Source organism: Xiphias gladius, chromosome 7 (assembly GCF_016859285.1).
Source record: "Xiphias gladius isolate SHS-SW01 ecotype Sanya breed wild chromosome 7, ASM1685928v1, whole genome shotgun sequence".
Taxonomy (NCBI): domain Eukaryota; kingdom Metazoa; phylum Chordata; class Actinopteri; order Istiophoriformes; family Xiphiidae; genus Xiphias; species Xiphias gladius.
The window spans coordinates 27293451-27314032 of record NC_053406.1 but is presented as its reverse complement, the minus strand read 5'-3'; the positions used below and the strand labels follow the sequence as shown (position 1 = coordinate 27314032).

The 20582-nt window shown below is 44.2% G+C and overlaps 2 protein-coding genes across 5 annotated transcripts in view; one reads left to right on the top strand and one right to left on the bottom strand.

Moving 5' to 3' along the window:
• The window catches only part of LOC120792057 (tumor necrosis factor alpha-induced protein 2-like), a 54000-nt gene extending 46860 nt beyond the window's left edge, over positions 1 to 7140 (top strand). For 3 of the 4 annotated variants that reach the window (XM_040131063.1, XM_040131066.1, XM_040131064.1), the window contains exon 15: positions 2853 to 3144. In XM_040131063.1, the coding sequence (XP_039986997.1) occupies positions 2853 to 3144 (292 nt within the window). Of the gene's footprint in view, positions 1 to 2852 lie in introns of all 4 variants that reach the window. The other variant, XM_040131065.1, reaches the window with a different exon arrangement.
• A 4466-nt stretch (positions 7141 to 11606) lies between these two features.
• Positions 11607 to 20582, bottom strand: part of col4a4 (collagen, type IV, alpha 4) — a 36389-nt gene continuing 27413 nt past the window's right edge. Inside the window, exons 39-46 of the mRNA XM_040130994.1 lie at positions 20019 to 20147; positions 19766 to 19873; positions 19528 to 19683; positions 18509 to 18757; positions 18144 to 18260; positions 14263 to 14451; positions 12751 to 13034; positions 11607 to 12464 (exon numbers count right to left, since the gene is read on the bottom strand). Coding sequence (XP_039986928.1) covers positions 12207 to 12464; positions 12751 to 13034; positions 14263 to 14451; positions 18144 to 18260; positions 18509 to 18757; positions 19528 to 19683; positions 19766 to 19873; positions 20019 to 20147 — 1490 coding nt within the window. The 3' untranslated portion in view covers positions 11607 to 12206. The remainder of the gene's footprint in view (positions 12465 to 12750; positions 13035 to 14262; positions 14452 to 18143; positions 18261 to 18508; positions 18758 to 19527; positions 19684 to 19765; positions 19874 to 20018; positions 20148 to 20582) is intronic.

The window sequence follows — 20582 nt, the reverse complement described above, 5'->3', positions numbered from 1 at the left end:
GAGGTTGAGTACATGATGGGAGGAGACTCGTGTCACTGTAAAGTTGGTCTGAAGTGTTTCCACGCGGATAAGAATAAGCTAAATAAATAACATCAGGCCAGAATGGGGCCTTATTACATATTTCAGAATAAAGGGATGTTGTGTCCAGATTCAATTACATTTATTTTGAAATGTTGATTTAAAAAAAAAAAAGAGAACGTTATCAACAAAGAATCTGAAGAGCTGCCTTGGCCCATTAGCATGCACTTTAGAGACGGTCCCTCGGTTTCCCGTCTCCACAGTGTCGGTGTCAGGCTTCGATATGTGAAACATCGGTCAGGCTCCATTCTGCTCTGAACAACTGATCTGGTGAAACCTGAAGTTGTTGAGGACGAGCGTCGCCGAATGTCTCCGAACTGAACCTTCAAGCCGAAGTAGACCCGTTTGTTGTCGTCGTATTTTTAGCTCGTTTGTTTATGGGGTGGGTCTGACCCTGTGTTGTGTTGTCTAGAGGGTAAGAACCCGGTTTTCCTGGACTCTCTTTGATTTAAAAACATTCCCAGAGTTGTTCTTGTACAAATGCTCCCTGCAGCTTTCAGCTCAACAGAGATACACAGCGTAATGCACACCAGCTTCACAAAAGGACAGATGAAATGCAAATCACATCAATACATAACAAGACAAAATAGTTTGTTTCAGGAAAAGAAAAAAAAAAAGCCTGAACCCAGGCACCGGTAGCTGTGAGGAAACGCTCTCAGTAAAGTCTCAGTAAAAAACAACGGGAACACGGTCCCTGCAGCAGCCCAGCTACTTGTGTGCATCCACAAACGTTAATTATCAGATTTATGCATCAAAACAAATAAAGGTGCAGCTCAAAAACAGAGAGATGTGACTACATCGATTTCACACACTGAAAGTAAACAGAGCAACTTCCTTTAACTGAGCTCTGTAACTTTCAAACCAGGAATCTTAACGGTCACTTCATACAGAGGCTCTGCCCCAGGGGCCCCCCTGACCCCTCTGGCCCCCTGGTCCTGAAGGCCCGATCAGTGATCCATCCATGGTGGCGGTGGGGGGCGGAAATTCTGGCGGTTTTCTGTTCAGAGCGCGTAATCCGTGCGTGTTTGAGTCGCGTATTTACCCCCCTAGCGTGTGTGTGTGTGTGTCTGTGTGAGAAACTAAAGACAAAGCATAAACGCATAAACACTTTCCTTCCTCTCTGTTCGTGACGTAGCTCCACCTGTAACCCACAGTGCCACAGAGAGTGTGTGTGTGTGTGTGTGTGTGTGTGTGTGTGTGTGTGTGTGTGTGTGTGTGTGTGTGTGTGTGTGTGTGTGTGTGTTTGCGCGCGCTCTGGTTATTGTTCTCCTAAGGGCTGTATAGATTATATTTACCTCCCCACTGTGTCCTGAGAGACGTCGCTCCAATAATATCCTCGCAAAAAAGGGTTTTCCCCTTTAACCCTTTAAAGAAGCTGTAGCTTAATATTAACTTCAAATCTTGATGTACAACAGAAAAACATGTCTGAAAATGGGTTTGACATTTCTGTTATTAATGTCTCTTGATTACAGCCTCTTTTAATGACTGGATCACAAAGGCTGCATTCTCGCTTCATCTAATCCAAAGGTGGTTGGTAGATTTGCTTCACGTAACAAAAAGATTTAAAATCTAAATAATTAGCTCCACTGTGTGACGCACGTGTTAATTAGGCGCCGTGCTTCGGCGAAATGACTGACTTACGAACACAGATGTTCCTGCTGCTGATGGCTACAGGTATTTAAATGAACCAGGCCTTTCTACAAACCCAGCACAGACTCCGGATCCTGTGCAGCCACCAGCTGAGCTGAGTTTGGTGCCCGGAGGGGAGGTTGGTTGGTTGGTTGGTTGGTATCTTGGTGGAGAATAGACTGAGAATAGACGTCTCAGAACCAAGTCTGTTTCTGGCACAACATCAATCTGCTTGGAGCAAATGCAGAGAAATGAAGCAGTAATTCTTAAAATGTAGGTAAACTACTACAAAACCATCTGAAGGCAGCAGGACACGCATGTTGATAAATCTACAGTCGGAGCGCAGCCGTCCACTGTGTTAAATGACACCAGGCTGCCACAACATAACCACACACACCTCTACACACACTAGACCGGTTCACTACAGCTGATACAGGAGACGTCGAATATCTGGAGCTCATCATTTCAGAACAAACAAGTCCACCATTCATGTTTGATTCTTGAAATGCACAACGGTGCAAACGCTGCTGTATGGAGATACGATGCGACCATTTCGGATGATGATCATCATTGTACTTTCCACTACCTGCCCCTGGCTGCAGATGCGTGGTGCTTTGTGTTTCAACAGCCACGCTTTGCGTTTGTCGAGGGCCTTGCAGGATTAAAATATGGCCTTACGTCTTAAATGCTGGTAAAATTGTGTTTTGATGTGTATTTAAATCTGCACTACATAGAATTGTATCAGCTTATCAAAGTAGAAAAACTCTACTCTGCGGTTTAGTTGCTGCTTTTGTGTCTGTTGGAGGGGTCTGAATGTGCACCTCAGCCGACACACTGTAAAAACCTACCGATAACCGCCACGGTCTGTAAGTCTTTTCCTTTTGCTGTAGTGTGAGGGCAGCCGGAGGTGGAGTTTTCTGGACTTAACCTGGTTCTCAGTTCAGGACACTTATACATTCATTTCAGCATGTAGAATTTTTGTTTATTCAAAATGCCTGTGACTGACTCCAGCTTCCATAAGAAGGTCATGAAATGCTCTTCGATTCCTCACAGCATGTTTGCTCTTTTTCGGTTCTGTGAAAACGCATGGAGTGACACCCCCTGTTCATTCCTCCCCCTCTCTCTCTCTTTCTCTCTGCTTTCAGGAAGAAGCATGTGTCGGCCATTTTGAACATCCGGGGAATGACTCGGCAGGCGGAGCGTCAGGAGATCCTCAACATCGTCAAAGACATCGAGAGCAGTGACGAAGGTGGCTCAGCCCGGCTGTCCCGGGACCACGCCCTCTTCTCCGAGGTGCCGGTCACCTCCGAGGTCCACTGCCTAAACGTGGGCCTGAGCCGCATCGCCCTCACCGCCTCGTCGTGCTTCACTGCGCTGCGACCGCGCCGACGCAAAACCCGAACGCCCGTCCGGGAAAACCCTGACGATGTTCTCTGAAGAGCCGGGTCACGAGATTTTAGTTCTGACTGGAAGTGAAACTGTGACTGAGTTCCAACAGCCGGCGGGTGGTTTTTATTATTAATTTAACTCCATAAACAGTCCTGATCATTATCCACTAAACCATCACCGACTTGAGTATTTCCATCAGGCTGCTGCTTTAATATAATCCACCAAAAATACGTTGTTTTTTTTTCTCTGTGGAGTAGTTTGTCATGTTTAAGAAAAAACAGGAGGGATGGTGTCCAGATCCCAGCCAGACACTTTGAGACTAACGTGAGGTTAACTTTGAATCATTTTGACTGTTTGATTTCAGTTTCATGAAGTGCAGCATTTACACTTTGACTTTGTGGGATCCTGATAAAAATAATCTGTGCTCCCACTGCTGATGGGAAAACAAAACGGCGTACGCGATGATGATGATGATGAAGAGAGCCGATTAAAGGACACTACAGTGAGAACTGAGGACAAAATGGGATTGAAACATCAGCTCCTCTGTCAGACAGTGTCACCTGCAGCAGGATGAGTGGGTGTAGCTGATGGGTGGTGGACAATTAGTGGCACATTTTAATCACAGAAAAGAATCAATTCTTGAAAGATTTCTCTACATAGGAAAATGACATTGATTTGAAATCAGAAAATTCTTGTAGATGTAAAAATTCACTGTTCACCTTTGAATATCTTCTGTTGAAACAAAATCGTAGGATGGAGGATTCAGGGTTGAGGCCTGGTCACAGAAAAAATTCATTAGTCTGTCTTCATGAAACAGGTGATCCTGGAAGCCTGGTGTCAGAGTGACTGGACCTAATGTTGGGTGGTGACGTAGTGACTGTATCTGACGTCATTTGGTGACGTAGCAACTGGACCTGACGTTGGGTGGCGACGTAGTTACTGGACCTGACGTTGGGTGGCGACGTAGTTACTGGACCTAACGTTGGGTGGTGACGTAGTTACTGGACCTAACGTTGGGTGGTGACGTAGTGACTGGACCTAACGTTGGGTGGTGACGTAGTGACTGGACCTAATGTTGGGTGGTGACGTAGTGACTGGATCTGACGTTATTTTACTGACGTAGCGACTGGACCTTACGTTGGGTGGTGAAGTAGTGACTGGACCTAGCGTTGGGTGGTGACGTAGTGACTGAATCTGACGTTATTTGGCGACGTAGTGACTGGACCTGACATTGGGTGGTGACGTAGTGACTGGACCTGACGTTGGGTGGTGACGTAGTGACTGGATCTGACGTTGTTTTACTGACGTAGCGACTGGACCTAACGTTGGGTGGTGACGTAGTGACTGGATCTGACGTTATTTGGTGACGTAGTGACTGGACCTGACGTTGGGTGGTGACGTAGCGACTGGACCTAACGTTGGGTGGTGACGTAGTGACTGGATCTGACGTCATTTGGTGACGTAGTGACTGGATCTGACGTCATTTGGTGACGTAGCGACTGGACCTAATGTTGGGTGGTGACGTAGTGACTGGACCTAATGTTGGGTGGTGACGTAGTGACTGGATCTGACGTCATTTGGTGACGTAGCGACTGGATCTGACGTTGGATGGTGACGTAGCGACTGGATCTGACGTCATTTGGTGACGTAGCGACTGGATCTGACGTCATTTGGTGACGTAGCGACTGGACCTAATGTTGGGTGGTGACGTAGCGACTGGATCTGACGTCATTTGGTGACGTAGCGACTGGATCTGACGTCATTTGGCTCAAAAGTTATAGAAAATGAAAGTTTCTCACTCGATGAATATGCTAAGAAAAACCAGCTAATAGCTCCAACGCTCACTGTTGCTAATGGCCCCAGTGTCTAAGAGAACGCAACAGAAGGCCGACGACACGAGAACTGTCCAGTCAGTGAAGCTCTCCAAGCTTGTTTGCTAAATGGTCATCTGCTATAGGTGCATCTAAATCTGAGAACGAGATGTTCAGGTATTACTGGGCAGGTAGAACTTTATCTTCAGTCTACAAAGACACGGTGTCATAGAGCTAACCATTACAAAATAAATCCCATAAATTTTCATGTCAAAATTCACCATGGATGGACTTTGACCCCCCCCCCCTCCCAATCCAGAGACACCTACATAAAAACATAGTGTTGGAAGAAGTAGTCAACTCTTTTACTTGAGTAAAAGTAGCGATACTTCACCGTAAAAATGGTCTGTTACAAGTAAAAGTCCTAAATTTAAAATTCTACTTCAGTAAAAGCACTGAAATTTACCTAAATTATCAAATTTACCTTAAGTATCACAGTAAAAGTACTTCCTTTAGTCCCAGTATTACAGTAAAAGTACTTCCTGTAGTTACCTTATCACAGTAAAAATACTTCCTGCAGTTCCAGTATCACAGTAAAAGTACTTCACTGTGCAGGGACCTGTCTCCTGTGACTGGTCTCTGATCCTCTCTGACGCGATCAGATCCTTGATCCTGAGTCACGGAGGCTTCGGCAGCGTTTTACCGGTGGAGCTGCTCCAGGTGGAGCTGCTTTTAGCTACGTCGCAGACAGGGAGAGAATTTAGTCCGCTGGTTCCCAACCCGGGGGTCGGGCCCCCCCAGAGGGTCACCAGTTAACTTTCAGAGGGCACAAAACAAGGTTAAGGCCTGCGTGAGTTGCTTCACTGTGACCAGATCCTCCGATCGCAGCGATTCCATTTAAATGAACCGACTTTGCTCTGACACTTGTGGCTGTGACCAGGCCTCACTGACACATAACGTCACTGTGGGGATTTAAAGTCGCATTTTTCAGGCTTCACACGGGGGTTTGTTGCAGTTTTCGTGTTGATGTTCACACATGTAGCAGGATTACGTATCACGGTTTTACTAAATCACATGAGCCGCGATGGGACCTGTTTGACCTAAGAACAAACCGTCACAACATTTTCCTGCAGGATTTCAAGACTTTGAGCTGAAAGGAACTTAATAGAAGATCAGTAAAAGGAAAGCGGTTCTTTGTGCTGTGGTGGACTCTAGACTGAAGTGCATTCTGGGACAAAGACCAGAACAAGAGGACTGATCCAGACTGAAGTAAACACAGTTCGGATCATCGGGATTGCTAAGGTGCCTCTCTTGTTTTCTGTCCAGTCAGGATCAATAAACTGGAACCTGGACTGAGAACCAGTAGCTGGATGCAAGATGAAATTCAGGATTTGTTTTGGGGATTTTGACCCTTCAGGATTTCAGAGGAGCTCAGTTTGTAACCCCAGGACCTGGATATGCTTCATGACAATAACTGGACTTTTGTAGTTTTATTGTTGCACGTGATATAATAAAAAAAAAAAAAAGACACATTTTAATCAAAGGTACTAGACGAAGATCCGAGCCTCTGTCAGCTGACTGTGTATTTAAAGCAGTGATTCTAGTTCAAGCTCTTTGGTGGGATGAGGTTTATTATATATGTGGATTCAGAGATGACTAGAGACGTATTATTTCTTTCTGGTGGTAGAATTCTAGACTTTTACTCCAGCATATCCGCTGTTGGTTCAAAGGTCGGATGTCAAGAAAGGAGAGGGAAGGCTCAGTCTGTCGACACGAGAGGGACAGAACGACAGACTGAGGACGAAACGGGCCTAAACATCTCATATTTGAGTGGTTTTTTTCATTTCCTCACATTTCCACATTTAATGGTTTTGCATGTTTTAGCTCATAAACTACAAACAACTGAAAGTTTAAAATTCCTGCTGATCATTTTTCAAACCATCCGTTTTCATTACTTTCCTTCCAAGCAGCCGCTTTCTATAAAAATCAGCTGTTTTTGCTCAAAGTTTTGTTTTCATGCGCTGATGCTCTTGACTGTTTTTGAAATGTCTCATTGGTGCATTCAAGGACGCTCTGACGTGTGAGATCTCCCTTACCAAAGACGCAGTTCCGGTCGGACAAACCTGGCTTCTGTCTGTTATTCATGTCTCTGTCTCTTGTAAATGTGGATGTATGAAATGAATAGTTCTGTACAGAGATCAGCTTTAAATGACAATAAAAGACATCAGATCAATGACCGTTGTGCTTTAAATTACTTTTTTTTTTTCAAGATACAACAATCACGCTGCTATTTTTAATTTTGTGTCTTCTTAGTCTTTTGTTTATTTTCGGTTGTAGATCCTTCCAGGAAAGGAAGGCATTGACGTCACCGAGCCGGGACCGGAACGTCCCCGTCCTAGCGGCAGATTAAGGGACGATACGCGGTGGCCCTAAACACAGCGGACAACCACACCGGAGTCACCACACCACTCCGTGGCACGAACGCATCTGAAACACCGGGGCAATACCCCACCAGGTCTTAGAACGTGTACTACAGCCACAGGAGGAGGAAACCATGAACAATATCATCACTTGTGTCCTGGAGAAGTCACAAAGAAGGAGCCCCCCCCCCCCAAAAAAGCCCTTCCAACAAACATGTGGCCACCATCTGGGCTCCCTTGGTTGGAAACACTCCTCACCAGGTTCAAACCTCCATGGACTCTGTGAACAAGGGTCGAGGACTGAAACTGGACCTGGATGAAACCATGGTCTTCTACGATGTGACCTCATGGTTTTCATGCATTCCAACTATGGAGGCAGTGGAAACCATAAGGCAACGACTGCTACATGACAACACCCTCAATAATAAAACCAGCCTCAGCTCAGACCACAACTGCTGGACCTCTGCCTGAACACCACCTATCTCCAGTACAACGAGGCTGCGCCACGGGTTCACCAGTATCCCCCAGCGTGGCCAACGTCAACAGGGAAGAAGTATAGCGCAGAGCCCTGAGCACCGGGCCACTGGTTCAGATATGTGGACGACACGGGTCAAAAATAGAACCCAGGAAGTACAAGACGTCAGAGAACACGTCAACTCAGTGGACAGTAAACTACACAAACGACAAATATTCACATTTTACAAACTGAAAAAAAACGGTGGATTTTTAGCATTTTTGCTTAAAAAAACCACGACAACATTTTATCAAATATAAATACAAGGAAACAAGGGAACTTGTCAGAAATAATACAATAATAAGCCAAAGATCACATCAAGTCTCGGTGTTTTTTATTTCAAATTTTCTTTGCACTGGGTTTTATTTATTTATTTTAATTATTTGTCCGTTGCTTATTATTTTGATTTGGCTTTATTTATTATTGATGATAGTAATATATGCTTTAATGACCGTTTAAGCATCAGTGGTCCCAGCGTGCAACTGCACCGTAAGTATATCTAGTTACACACTGTGGCCACAGGAGAGCAGTGTATTCACATGATTATAAACAGGATATGCTTTATTTATCTCGGGACAGTTTCTTTTCACAGATTACTTTTTGGATATAGTTCTAATTACTGTCTGCTAGTTTCTACTATTTAGATTTCTTTGCTTTGTTTGTTGTTATTTGACTAATATTTGACAGTTTTGGGATATTTCAGTAATGTTTCTTTTTTTTTTTTGGTGCATCTTTTAGTCATTTTTGGTGGTTTGGTGGTTTGATGTGTACGTATGTGATCACAACATCCCCGGTTTAATCCGTGTATCTGTCTGCATCTATTCTATTTAGTGTCTAATGAAATCAACCCAGTCAACCAATAGAGCAGTGTCAGAAACAGAGTCAAGTTTTAGTAGAATATAAAAAATCTATGAAAAGTCTAATACAGAATATTCTACTTCTACTGGACTAATTTCTCTCCTGGCTGAGTTTTGACTGAATAATTTACTCTGTGAAAATCTGATGATTTAAATCAAACGCGCACATCAGGACGTGCAGTAAAACAAAGACTCAGAGGGAAAGTTTGATGCGATTTATTGAAGTCGTCCGTCCACAGAGTAAAATGTTTCACGAAAAATGTTGTTAGTGGGAAGATTCCTCCTACAGAGATTAAAATATCACTGACAGATTTAAATACAATAAAAACAGAATGAGGACACGGTGACACCTCCCCCTCCTGATCCTCCTCAGGTAATAACGAAGTCCCGCCCGCTTGTGACACCTGATTTTCTCCCTTTATCGATTCTTTTTTTGATCCTTTCTGAACCTGCCATTTTCTGTTGGAGTCCCAGATTAACCAGGATTTACCGCTGAACTGAACTCGACATTTTAATAAAACTAAAACCAGCGTTTGGTCTTCAGTATTAACCACAGGCCACCTCTCAAGGCATCATGGGAACTGTAGTTAAATTAGGTCTTTGTTTTATATTTAATTGTTGCTGCATTCATGTTTCGAACAATGAAAAACCTATATAGGAAACATTAAAAACAAGTGTCATCTTTTGATAGAGTTTGATGAAAGAAAGCAAAGTTGTTTTTTTTAAAAATTCAGTTTCCGTCGCGATAAATTCACAGATAAATAAAAAAACAGACAAACAGAAAAGTAAAAGCGAAATCAGAGTCTGCCCTTTAGTCAGAGGGATACACGTTAATGTTTGTCATCTTATTTTGGCGGTGGTTAGAGAGGGGCGGGGCTTCACCGTGTCATCATTTACCAAAATAAAATAAAAACGAACAAATGTAACATCAAATAGCACCAACATTAATTTCAGGCTAAATAAATACTCTGATGACATTTACAGTAAAAATATAAAACGGTTGAGTTCAAACATATTTACAAATCACAGAGAGATAATACAGTAGCAGAACCAGAACCAGGATTAGGATTAGGACCAGGACCAGGACCAGGACCAGAAAAACTGAAACACGACCACATATAGAAGCTGAACTGAAACCAGACAGAAACCACTGAAGTCACTTGGTTTTTTTAAATATGTTTTCGTAAATTCGTTCCGTTAACTCTGTAAATGTTAAAATGTTTGAATCGTGGCTACAGACGTCTAGTTTAGTTTTTAGATGAAACTATCAGACAAATAGTGAAGGGAACTTTATAACACAAAGAAATACTCAAATCAACAAAGTGAAGAACAGACAGGCAAGTTTACAGGATGACTGTGGAAGATAAAAAACTCACATCATCAGCTCCTGGTTCTGAACCTGTCCCGGTTGTGGTTCCGGTTCTGGTTCTGTGCTGCAGCTCATCCTGTTCAGATGCTCGACTCAGTAACAGGACAGATTGTCGCTACTCGTCTGTTTAGTGTTGAACGAACCTTGAGCTGAATCATTTCTGGGTTACAGTGTGACTGCAGACGTCAGCGCTGCTCTTTGTTTTTACACTGAAACTTGGAAACATTTAAAAGGAAGCTGAGGGAGGAGCTCCGAACACGTCTGGTCTGAAAGAGAACTGGAACAATGAGACGTTTCAAGGTTTAATGTCAAATATATTCACAGCTTCTCACACGATTCTTTCCCTACTCATTAACAAAATACTGACTGACCGATGACACGCGGTCACTGCCTCTCAGCTGACCAATCAGAGTGCATTTTCAGTGCAGTTCTGATTGGGCTGTGGGCAGGGCTGGAGGCGGGGCTAAAGTTCACTGGGGCGTTGGTCGTTGTCCTCTGATGACGAGAGAACGTCACTCCGACGCACCGACCGATCAGCTGTTACAGGATGCGACATCGCAGGATGTGACATTAAGGCCGCTGTGGCGTGAAAACCTCGTAGCTTTTCAATCAGCCGACTGATGGCGTGAGCTGCGAGGTTTCGAATGCACTTAAGTAAAAGTCACGCAGGTAAAACCAGTCTGGTTTCCAGAGCAACGAAAAAGTTGACACTTAGGCGATACGAGGTTTTCACCTGACAACAGTGATAGTAATAAATATGACTTCCAACAATTTAAAAGTTCCTCCGTTAAATCCATCACAACATCATGTCAGGGTTCAAACTGGGGTTGGACAATGTTTTAAAATTAGATTATTACCAGTCAAAGCTTTTAACGAGTTATTACCAAGTTGCTACTGGGGTGCGACCGGCTGGTTCGGTGGACGTTGCCGTAGGTTGGAGGTCTCGAACTCTCTCCGGCCTTAAACCTAGGTGAAATTACAAAAAGGACGGGGGCTAAAAGAACTTTTCAATTTATAAGTTTGGACAAAATTATAAATAAATAAAATTATTTTGAGTTGAAAACAGTATGTGTAGGCAACGGGTTGGCACAAATACCGACGAAGGCTGAACGATGCAGAGGGCTTTCAGCCCCTGAACAGCTCAGATGTTTTATGAGTCGTTGACAGAATCAACAAAGTGTTTGTAATTACTGATCATCCATCGCAACACTTCCTTTGACTGAACCAAAAATACTGACAAACAGCTCCGTCTTTCATTGTTACAACAACTCACTGTTTCTGTTTGTGCAATTTCTTTTCTTAATGGGCTGCGATTTGTAAGACTGAAATTGATCCGACTCTAGCGCCTCCTAGCGGTGAAAGGCGACACTGTGTCAGACTGAGGACGCTGAGAATAAATGAGCTGGAACCAGCGCACGGACTGTACCCGATAAAAATATGAACACGTTCATAACAACACCAACTGGACACGTGCCGGCTGACAGCGTTGCCAGGTCGGTGCAGTCCCGGTCAGTCCCAGTACCCGGTTCTTTTAGCGTTGAAATGGATCAGGACCTCTCTTCATTCTAAGCAAACGGTTTTGTACAGAGGAAACTTGGAGTGACTGTTAAGACCTAAGACCCGGTTTGGTGATCTGGTGAAAACTAATTTCAGGCCCAGCAGCTGAGTTTTTATCAGATGACCTATTTATTGACGAATCTTTGACATCAAGTCGGGATCAAACATCGTGACCCTGTTGTGAAACCTAAAATTAAACAGTGACATCAGACAACCTCAGTTCAAACATCTGTTTGTGACGTTTTGTCCAAAGACAAAATAAATCATTTTGATCATTTGTGCTGCTCTGAGTCATTCCTGTTGATCTGAACAGGACTGATTGATTGATCGATTGATAGGCAGCGTTATTTTTAACATGACAGTCTCTCCTCACAGAGACAAATAAACGAGTCTCTTCTTGTGCATCCCCTCGGTGGAGGAGGAGCTCCTCACTCCTGCATGCAGGAGGAGGAGGTGAAGCGTCTATTCAACTCCCTCCTGCAGGAGGAGGTGGTGAAGCGTCCCCTCACTCCCTCCTGCAGGAGGAGGTGGTGAAGCATCCCCCTCACTCCCTCCTGCAGGAAGAGGTGGTGTTCCTCCCTCTCACTCCCTCATGCAGACGTTGCACCTCCCGATGTTCCCCCTCTGCTGCCAGCCCTCGGTCAGTGTGGTGGAGGAGCTGTTGGAGGCGGAGGTGCTCATCTCCACTCTGGTCAGCCAGAAGCTGTAGATGTTGGCGAAGTAGTGGCAGGTTCCTCGAGGCCCCTGACACTCCACGAAGGGCTGGGCCCTGAAGTCTGTCAGACAGCTTCCTGATGATGTCAGAGACTGGCCGCCGCCCTCATCCCCTGCACCTGTATGCTGCAACACACACAGGAAATGACATCATCATCAGGCGACTTCATGTTTCGGCTAAAAGATTTAGCAGCAGTAACAGTTAAAGTAGGATTATTGTACCTGGTGTTTTTAGTTTAAGTTTAGTTTTAAGTTTGGTTTTTACTTTTAGTATTCTTGGAGTAGCAGTACTAGTTCTGTAGTACTAGTACTTTTAGTATTAGAGTAACCACATTAGCAGTGGAATTATTACTATTATTGGCAGCAGTAGCAGTAGTGGAGTTAGTTGTACTTTCAGTACTGCAGTACCCACCATGAGGAAGGAGTATCCGGTCCACAGGCTCGTCCATCTGGGGGGGCAGTCTGGCTGGTTGGAGGTCTGGCTGTGCAGTGCGACAGGTGAGGAGGGGGCTTCACACACCACACAGCGGCTGATGTGCTCCTCAATGGAGGGTCCGCCCACAGGTATGCTGGGGACGGCCGCCGTTGTCGACAGCCAATAGGATTTATCGTTACGACTGGCGTAGGAGCAGGCTCCCATGTTACAGGAGGAGAACGGCATGGTGGAAAAGACACGCATACAGGACCCCGCCTGACCTGGAAATATCAATGGTACAAATATTAACCAAATATAATACAGCTCATTTTACCAAATCAAAGATCTTTGGTTAGCTTAAATCAGTTCTCATGAAGGAACATGCTGTTGTGTGTGGATGTGTGTGAGTGGTTCTCCGGGGGAACTGCAGGGGATAACAGCACCACTTTGAGGAACTCCTGAACCCGACGGACACGTCCTCCATAGAAGAGGCATTGCTGGAAGACTGGGGGGAAGAGGTCGTCACAAAGCTCTGCAGACACCAGGTGTGGATGAGATTCATTCTGAGATGCTTTGACATTGTGGAGCTGTGTTGGTTGACTCTTCGGCATCTTGTGGAGGTCAGGGACAGCTCCCGTCGTCTGGTAGGGGTGGTGGTGTGCATTGTTTAAAAAGAGAGGACCGAAGCATGACCTCCAACTATCGGGATATCACACTGCTCAGCCTCCCTGGGAAAGTTTCTGTCTGGCTGCTGAAAGGAGACTGGACCATCTTTTTACTCTGGCAGAGATCCCAGAGGAATCATGGGAGTTTGTCCATCCAGTCTACATGTGATTTGTGGACTTGGAGCACGTTTATAACCATATCCCCCAGGGCATCTTGTAGGGGAGTACTGTGGGAGTATTGGGGTTGAGCCATTCATTAATTCTATAACCAGAGTGAGAGCTGTGTCTATATTCTCAGCAAGAAGTCAGAAATGGTCTCAGTGGGTGTTGGACTCCACCAGGGTTGTTCCTGTCTCAGATTCTGTGTCTGATTTTCATGAACAGATTCTGAAGGTGCAGTTGATGACGATGTGGTTCTGCTGTCTTCATGAGGACGAACCTGCACTTCCAAGTCTGACGTTGTGGTACTCTGCCGGAAACCGGTCGATTGTTTTATTTCAGGCTGAAGTGAAGGAGTTCAAGTAGCTCAGGGTATTGTTGCTTGTTCTGGCCTGCAAGGGGGTTAAGGGAGTGTGGAAGGGGGCTGGGGTGGGAGGCTTTACCTGCTGAAGGAGCAGCTGGTGACTGGGCAAAAGCTCAAGTACAACAAAGTAACTGATCATCAACTTCTGGGCACAAGTCCTGCATGATCAAGGGTAGGGATTGGTAGGTTTAGAGTAAGACTGATGTGATGAGGAAATTGTCTGTGAAACTAAACTCTAAGAAAGGCCAAATCCAAATTGTAGTTTAACAGCATGGGAACCTTAGTATGTGTGTCTTTATTTGTTTAAGTGTATGTATATACCCAGGTCCTGAGTGTGAGCCTTCTCCTGACCCTCCAGGTACAGCAGGCTGTATCCGTTCCATAGGGCCCTCATGTTTAATGGACAGGTGGGAATATTCTTTGATTGGCTGTGCCTCACCAACAGGAAGCCAGAGTTCAAGGTTTTGGATGGTCCAGGAGGACCGCAGCCACCGATTGGACCAGAATCACCTTAGACAAAAAGACCACGACAGGAAGTTACATCAGCAAAATAAATCCACACAGATGATTCACATAACAACTGTACGAACCACTCTAACGCAAACTGAACCCCAAATTCACCTGTCAGCCATGTTGAGTCAGATTAACTGGTTTGTGGCCTTTTTAATGTAATTTCCTTTCCACCGCGGTCTAAGAGACTCATTTGTTTATAATGGACCAGTATGTTTGTTCAGGCTGCTGATGCTCAGTTTACTGTGAAGCTTGAAAACACTTGAAACTAATTCTACCTGTTGGACCCGTATTTTATTGCCTTTATTCATCGTGTGATGTGAAAACATTCCGATCTCCACACAGAAAAGGTAAAATTGTGCACGTGCACTGCTTGTGGTCATGGCTGGATTACTTTCCTGAGGGGCCCCGGGACAAGAAATTTGTTGTTAGGTCCCTACTGACCCCCATTATGCAAGGCAGTTTCATTATTTCCCCAGATATCCAGAAACCAACCAGTACTCTAGAGCAGACTTGATTAATCCATTAGTCGAGGGACAGAAAATAATTGACATCAAGTTTGATAATGGATTAACTGTTTAAGTCATTTAAAAAAAAAAAAAAAAAGTAAAATGGCCAAAAAATTCTTTTTAAATATGAATATTTCCTAGTTTCCCAGTTTTCTACGGTAGTAAACTTAACATTTTTGGATTCTTGACTGTTGGTCAGACAAAACGATGCAATCTGAACATTTTAACTTGGGCTTTTTTCAAGTTCAGGCATTTTTCACAATTTTCTGACTATTTAAACACCAAACAATCAATCGATTATTAAAGAAAATAACAGTCAGACGTATTCATGATGAAAATAATTATTGGTCGCAGCTTTAAGGAAAATTCAAGATTTACAAGTCCGCATGTCCAAAAGACTCCACTTGAAATAAATGTTTTCATCTTCTTCTTGCTGTCAAGATGTCGCTATCATATTTTCTATGTTTTGTTTCTTGTATAGAATTTGTCTGCGTCGTACCCACTCCCTGACTCTAGCACAAAAAGAAGCGCGTCCGTTGGAGGGCGAGCGAAAACCATAAACTGGCCTTTACAGTTCTCCATTGTGGAATAATGCAATCTTACCTGTGGGTTTCTGCCTCTTAATTACTTGACACACAAAAAATAGAAGCAATTTAATAAAGCACAACTTTACAACAAACGACCCCAAACAGTTCAGGTCTTCAAACCAGATTTTGACACAGTCTCTCTTCAAGAAAGGACTGAAAGATTGAGCCTCTGTCATAGTTGATATTGTACTTCAGTGGAGACCATTTCAAATCTATGATTAATCAAATTATGTAGACAGAAATGATAAGGAGAGAACCTGGGGCTTTTGAGGTACCTGGTGGTCTGGGGCTCCTGGCCAGTTGCCGGCTTTGCCAGGTTGGTAATCCAGCCTCGCTCGCAGCTCAAGTATAAAATCCTAGCGCACCATGGAGTGTCTCTTCTGACTGGCTGCCGTGAGGCAAACATTCAGTCAAACTGCACAGCAACGATGGTTTTGTCAGCATCTGGCTCAAAACTAGCCGAGCCATTGACAGTCGGCGCCAGAGCTGAGAGCCTCGGAACGGCCAACGGAATTGAGTTGCTCTGCTCCTGATTTCCACCAACCGTCTCCACTTTCATCAGAGCTAGTTTTGTGGTTCAGTTATTTTGAGACAAGAGTCAGTGTGTAAAGTCGACAGCCTGCCGTGCTGTAGTTTCTGCGTAGCTCTGTGTACAATGACACAGCAGTGATTCGACTGACAAAATGCAAGTCGACTCAGGAGGCCTTTCTCAATCTGCGTTCTTCTCTACTACTTGTGTTCTTGTGAAACGTCATCAGTCACAGCCCAAGTGCTGCTCACATTCTCAGAAGTCCACGTCTACCCAAGTGCAGCTGAAATATCCAGAACTGTTCTTGCCCATTCTATAGAGAGTACTTTGGGAGCTGACCGTTTGGACTTGAGGTAGCCAAGCATCCCGGAATGCATTTCGCATCAACCAGCTGTGATGGTGGAGATTTTGAGCACAGCTCGAAGATGTTCTCATTTTCCTCATAGGACTGCACTTTATTAGTTTTTGATATTTTTTTATGTAAGAAATAAACAATGTAGAGTTCTAGTAGGTGGTCAGTTTAGCCAATAGGTACTGTGTATTTGGAAATTTGTTCCGACGTATCGGAGATGCGAGGATCCATCTGCCGGATGAGACCAGCGGCCGTCTAAGCAGCTCGCAGCCCGGTCCCAAGACGACCGGCCAGTCAGTGTCCACTGCCATCCCGGTTAGAGCAGTCTTACCTTGGTGAGTCTTTCAGTAATTTACCGCCGGCACTTTTGTCTGTAGCGTTTCGGAAGATGTTATAATTTCTTTTGGAAGATAAAATTTGGTCTCAGATTCGACATTTAGTATTTGTCTGTCTGAAGGTAACGCTGAGAACAAAATCAGTATATTTCGTTTGACAGTTTAAGAACAGAGCAGCCTCTGGATTTTGGGGTCCTTATATGTGCTGATATAACATTTAAATAAAAAACAAATATGTATATATGTAAAGGGAACACCGGCAGTGCCATCTGTATTAAATGTTTTTTTTTTTTAAATATCTATCACAGATTGGAAAACAGATGTATCTTTCACCACACTCACTATCAATTAAAATTTTTCTCCCTTAAAAAGTTCTCTTGTGTAGTTGAGATTTTTTTGCTAATTTACATATTCAAAGCTCTGTTTCAAAAATGGCTAATGGATAATCAATCTTGTGACCATTAGGAAACCTGTTCTTTCCCGCTGCCTTCGAGACATTTTTAAATCATCTTTTGTTTAACTCATATTATTCTGTTTGTTCCTCATTGATCTTCTATGTGACGTGTGTGTAGTTGTGTATGTGGCCTTATGCTCTGGTTCAAACTATATGTCTGAAGCAGCACTCGTTAATGCTGCTGACGTTTCCATTCCCCACCTTTTTAAACTCCTTTGTGTTGACATTATTAATTATTGTTGTTATTGTTTGGCATGTTTGTGTTAATTTTACTATCAAATTTATTTAATTTTGTATTAAATTTCTCTTCTTTTCCTTGTGCCGATCTGTAATTTACCTAGGTACATACCCTATTACTCCACTAGAACACTGTGCTCCCAGAACGCAGGCTTGCTTGTGATTCCTAGAGTCTTCAGGAGTAGAACGGGAGGCAGAGCCTTCAGTCATCAGGCTCCTCTACTGTGGAACCTTCTTCCAGTTTGGGTCCAGGAGGCAACACCCTCTCCACATTTAATATAGGCTTAAAACCTCCCTTTTGGATAAAGCTTACAGTTACGGCTCCGGCTTGTCTTGAACCACCCCCTAGTTATGCTGCTATAGGTCTAGAGTACCAGGGGGCTTCCCATGATCCACCGAGCTCATCGACTTTCAGGGGGCATCCCCTTATAGGTTCACAAAGGCGTTTACGTGTATCTCCACAGAGACCGACTGTATTTTCTCACATATTTTCTGGAACACTAAATTAGAACTTACCAGATAAATACTACTAAGTAGTTGTAACTAACACTAAGAACACAGAAGAAAGAAATTATGCAAAAGAGTAATTATGTAAATCACTGAAGTAAACTAATGAAGTAAAACAAAATAAAACTAATAAGAAGCGGCAGACCATCAGACAGATAAACACAGACAGGTGGAGGTCTCACCCTTGGCTCCCACTGCTCCACTCTCCCCCTGCCGGCCTGGCTCTCCTCGGTTTCCATCTGGACCTGGGGAACCTGAAAAGCCTATTGGTCCCTCAGATCCAGGATCCCCCCTTATACCTGAAACACACAAAATCTTTATAATCGGCTGCACTGACACTAAACCTGAGGCTAGTAGTTTCACTTTTATTTTTAACTTTTCATCTGCATCACCTCATTAAGGTACTGAATTAACGTGAGCTGGTTCTGAATTTTATTTTACTGGGATGCGTGTAATGAAATCTCTTCAGAGCAGAGAAAAGATCAAATACTGTCTGACATAACAGAAAACAGTCTGAATTGGACCTGGTCCACGTCCTGTTGCTCACCTTTGAGTCCCTTCTGGCCCAATTCTCCCTGGAGCCCGGGCTCTCCAACATTACCAGGGGGGCCATGTGGACCGGGGGAGCCTCGTTGGGGGGGAGGGTAAGTGGGGCAGGGGGAGACTCCTCCCTTCTCTCCCTTTGGACCCACCAGTCCATCAAGTCCTTTTGGTCCTGGAAGCCCTCTGGAACCAGGAGAACCTCTAGGACCCCGATTACCAGGTAGTCCCATCAGACCTTGTGACCCCTTCATACCTGATCGCACACATATACACATCCTTGTTTTACTATATTTGTGAGGACCCATCATTGACATGATGCAGTCCCTAACATGTTACTCTAACCTTAGCCATCACAACTGAATGCATAACCCCAACCCTTACCCTGACCCTAACCGAGACCCGATTCTACGCTTAACCCTAAAACCAAATCTTAACCCTCAAACAGGCATTTAAAATTATTGAGTAGAGCATTTTGTTCCGCACAAATCCGTTGGACCCCACAATTATAGTGGGCTCCTGGTTTTCTGACCCCATGAATATAGTAAAACAAGGCCACAGACACAAAAACACACACACACATACACACAGATATATATAGACTTCACCAACTGAAACAGACTGACAGTCCACGTACATTCCAATGAAAGTGCCACGATTAGTGGAAATAAGTGAATCTACGAAAATTGTTCATATAGTTTGCAAGTTTGTTGAATTGAGGCACAAATTTGTGCTGCTGACTGAGTTGTTGACTGCCGTGTTGACTGAGCTTAGCTTTGAATGGAGACCAGGAGAGTCTAAAATGTAGGAAGCTATCGTAGTTTATTAGCTGTGTGTCACCATCCACTTCTATTAAATCTGCTCTGTCCCAGTATAAACTGCTCCGCAGCGCACAGAGAGCTGTTGAGAGTGAGTAGAGCCTCGCCAGCTAGTGAGTTAACAGTTAGCTCTCTGAGTGAGGATCAATGAGTAGGATGTCAGGTATCTTCATTTGAAGATATCTCAGATTCGTGGAGAGAGTCTGACCTTTCATTCCACAGTCTCCTGCGATGCCTGGCAGTCCTTTGGGCCCTGGAGATCCCTTTGGGCCTATTGGCCCCTGGCATCCTGTCTCCCCGTTATCCCCATCATCCCCAGGTACCGGAGGGTTTCGACCTGGATCCCCAATGTCCCCAGGAAAACCTGTAATACCAAACCCAGGTCAGACGTCATCCAGTGTGATATATCTGTTGAAGTTTATTAAACTTGAACGTTAAATTCTGACCTGGCACTCCATCTGGTCCAGGACAACCAGGGTCTCCACGAGGTCCTGGAACTGGATCTTTACAGTTTGGTCCAGGTTTACCTGGAAGTCCACAATCCCCTGGAGGTCCTACAACAACACACGAAGAGACACTGCTGACAGAGAAACAAACTAAAGTTCTGATCTTTGGATGTATCAGTGGGTAAACTGTGACGTTAACATCACCACTGGTCTGGCACAATTTATCACTGAGGGGAAGCACGCTGCTACGGACCTTTGGGTCCTGGGGGGCCTTTGGGTCCTGTTCGTCCAGGCTGGGATGTACCAAAGGGACCTGGAGGACCTGGAGGACCCTTATCCCCTGGGAGACCTTTGAGACCTGGAGGACCCTGCACACCCAGACCTAAAAAGATAGACAGTTAAACTGTTTTTATTGTGAGTCCTAGGGAAAGTTACAAAATAAACATTATTTTAAAAACTAAATTTATGTCACCAACTTAACTCTGACAAGCCAGAAGGTCATTTAGTTTCACAAAAACAGGATGCTCCCATCTTTATTCTCTTTTAAATCTGCTGTAAAACTATCTTTGTGTGGTGCTGCTCCACATGTTGAACACAGTATGAAGTCACCACTTCACTATCGCCCCTTAATCACTTTAAGGTTTGGACAAAGTCCTCCACGATTTTATCCTATTCTGTAGTTTCTCACACTTAGAAACTGGTCCAACAACAAAATCACCAAAAGCTCATGTTCATGCTGAGTAAATGGATACACAATACTTTAACTGTCATCTCATCAAGTATGGACCTTCGATCGAGAGTTCTGGTCTAGAATCCA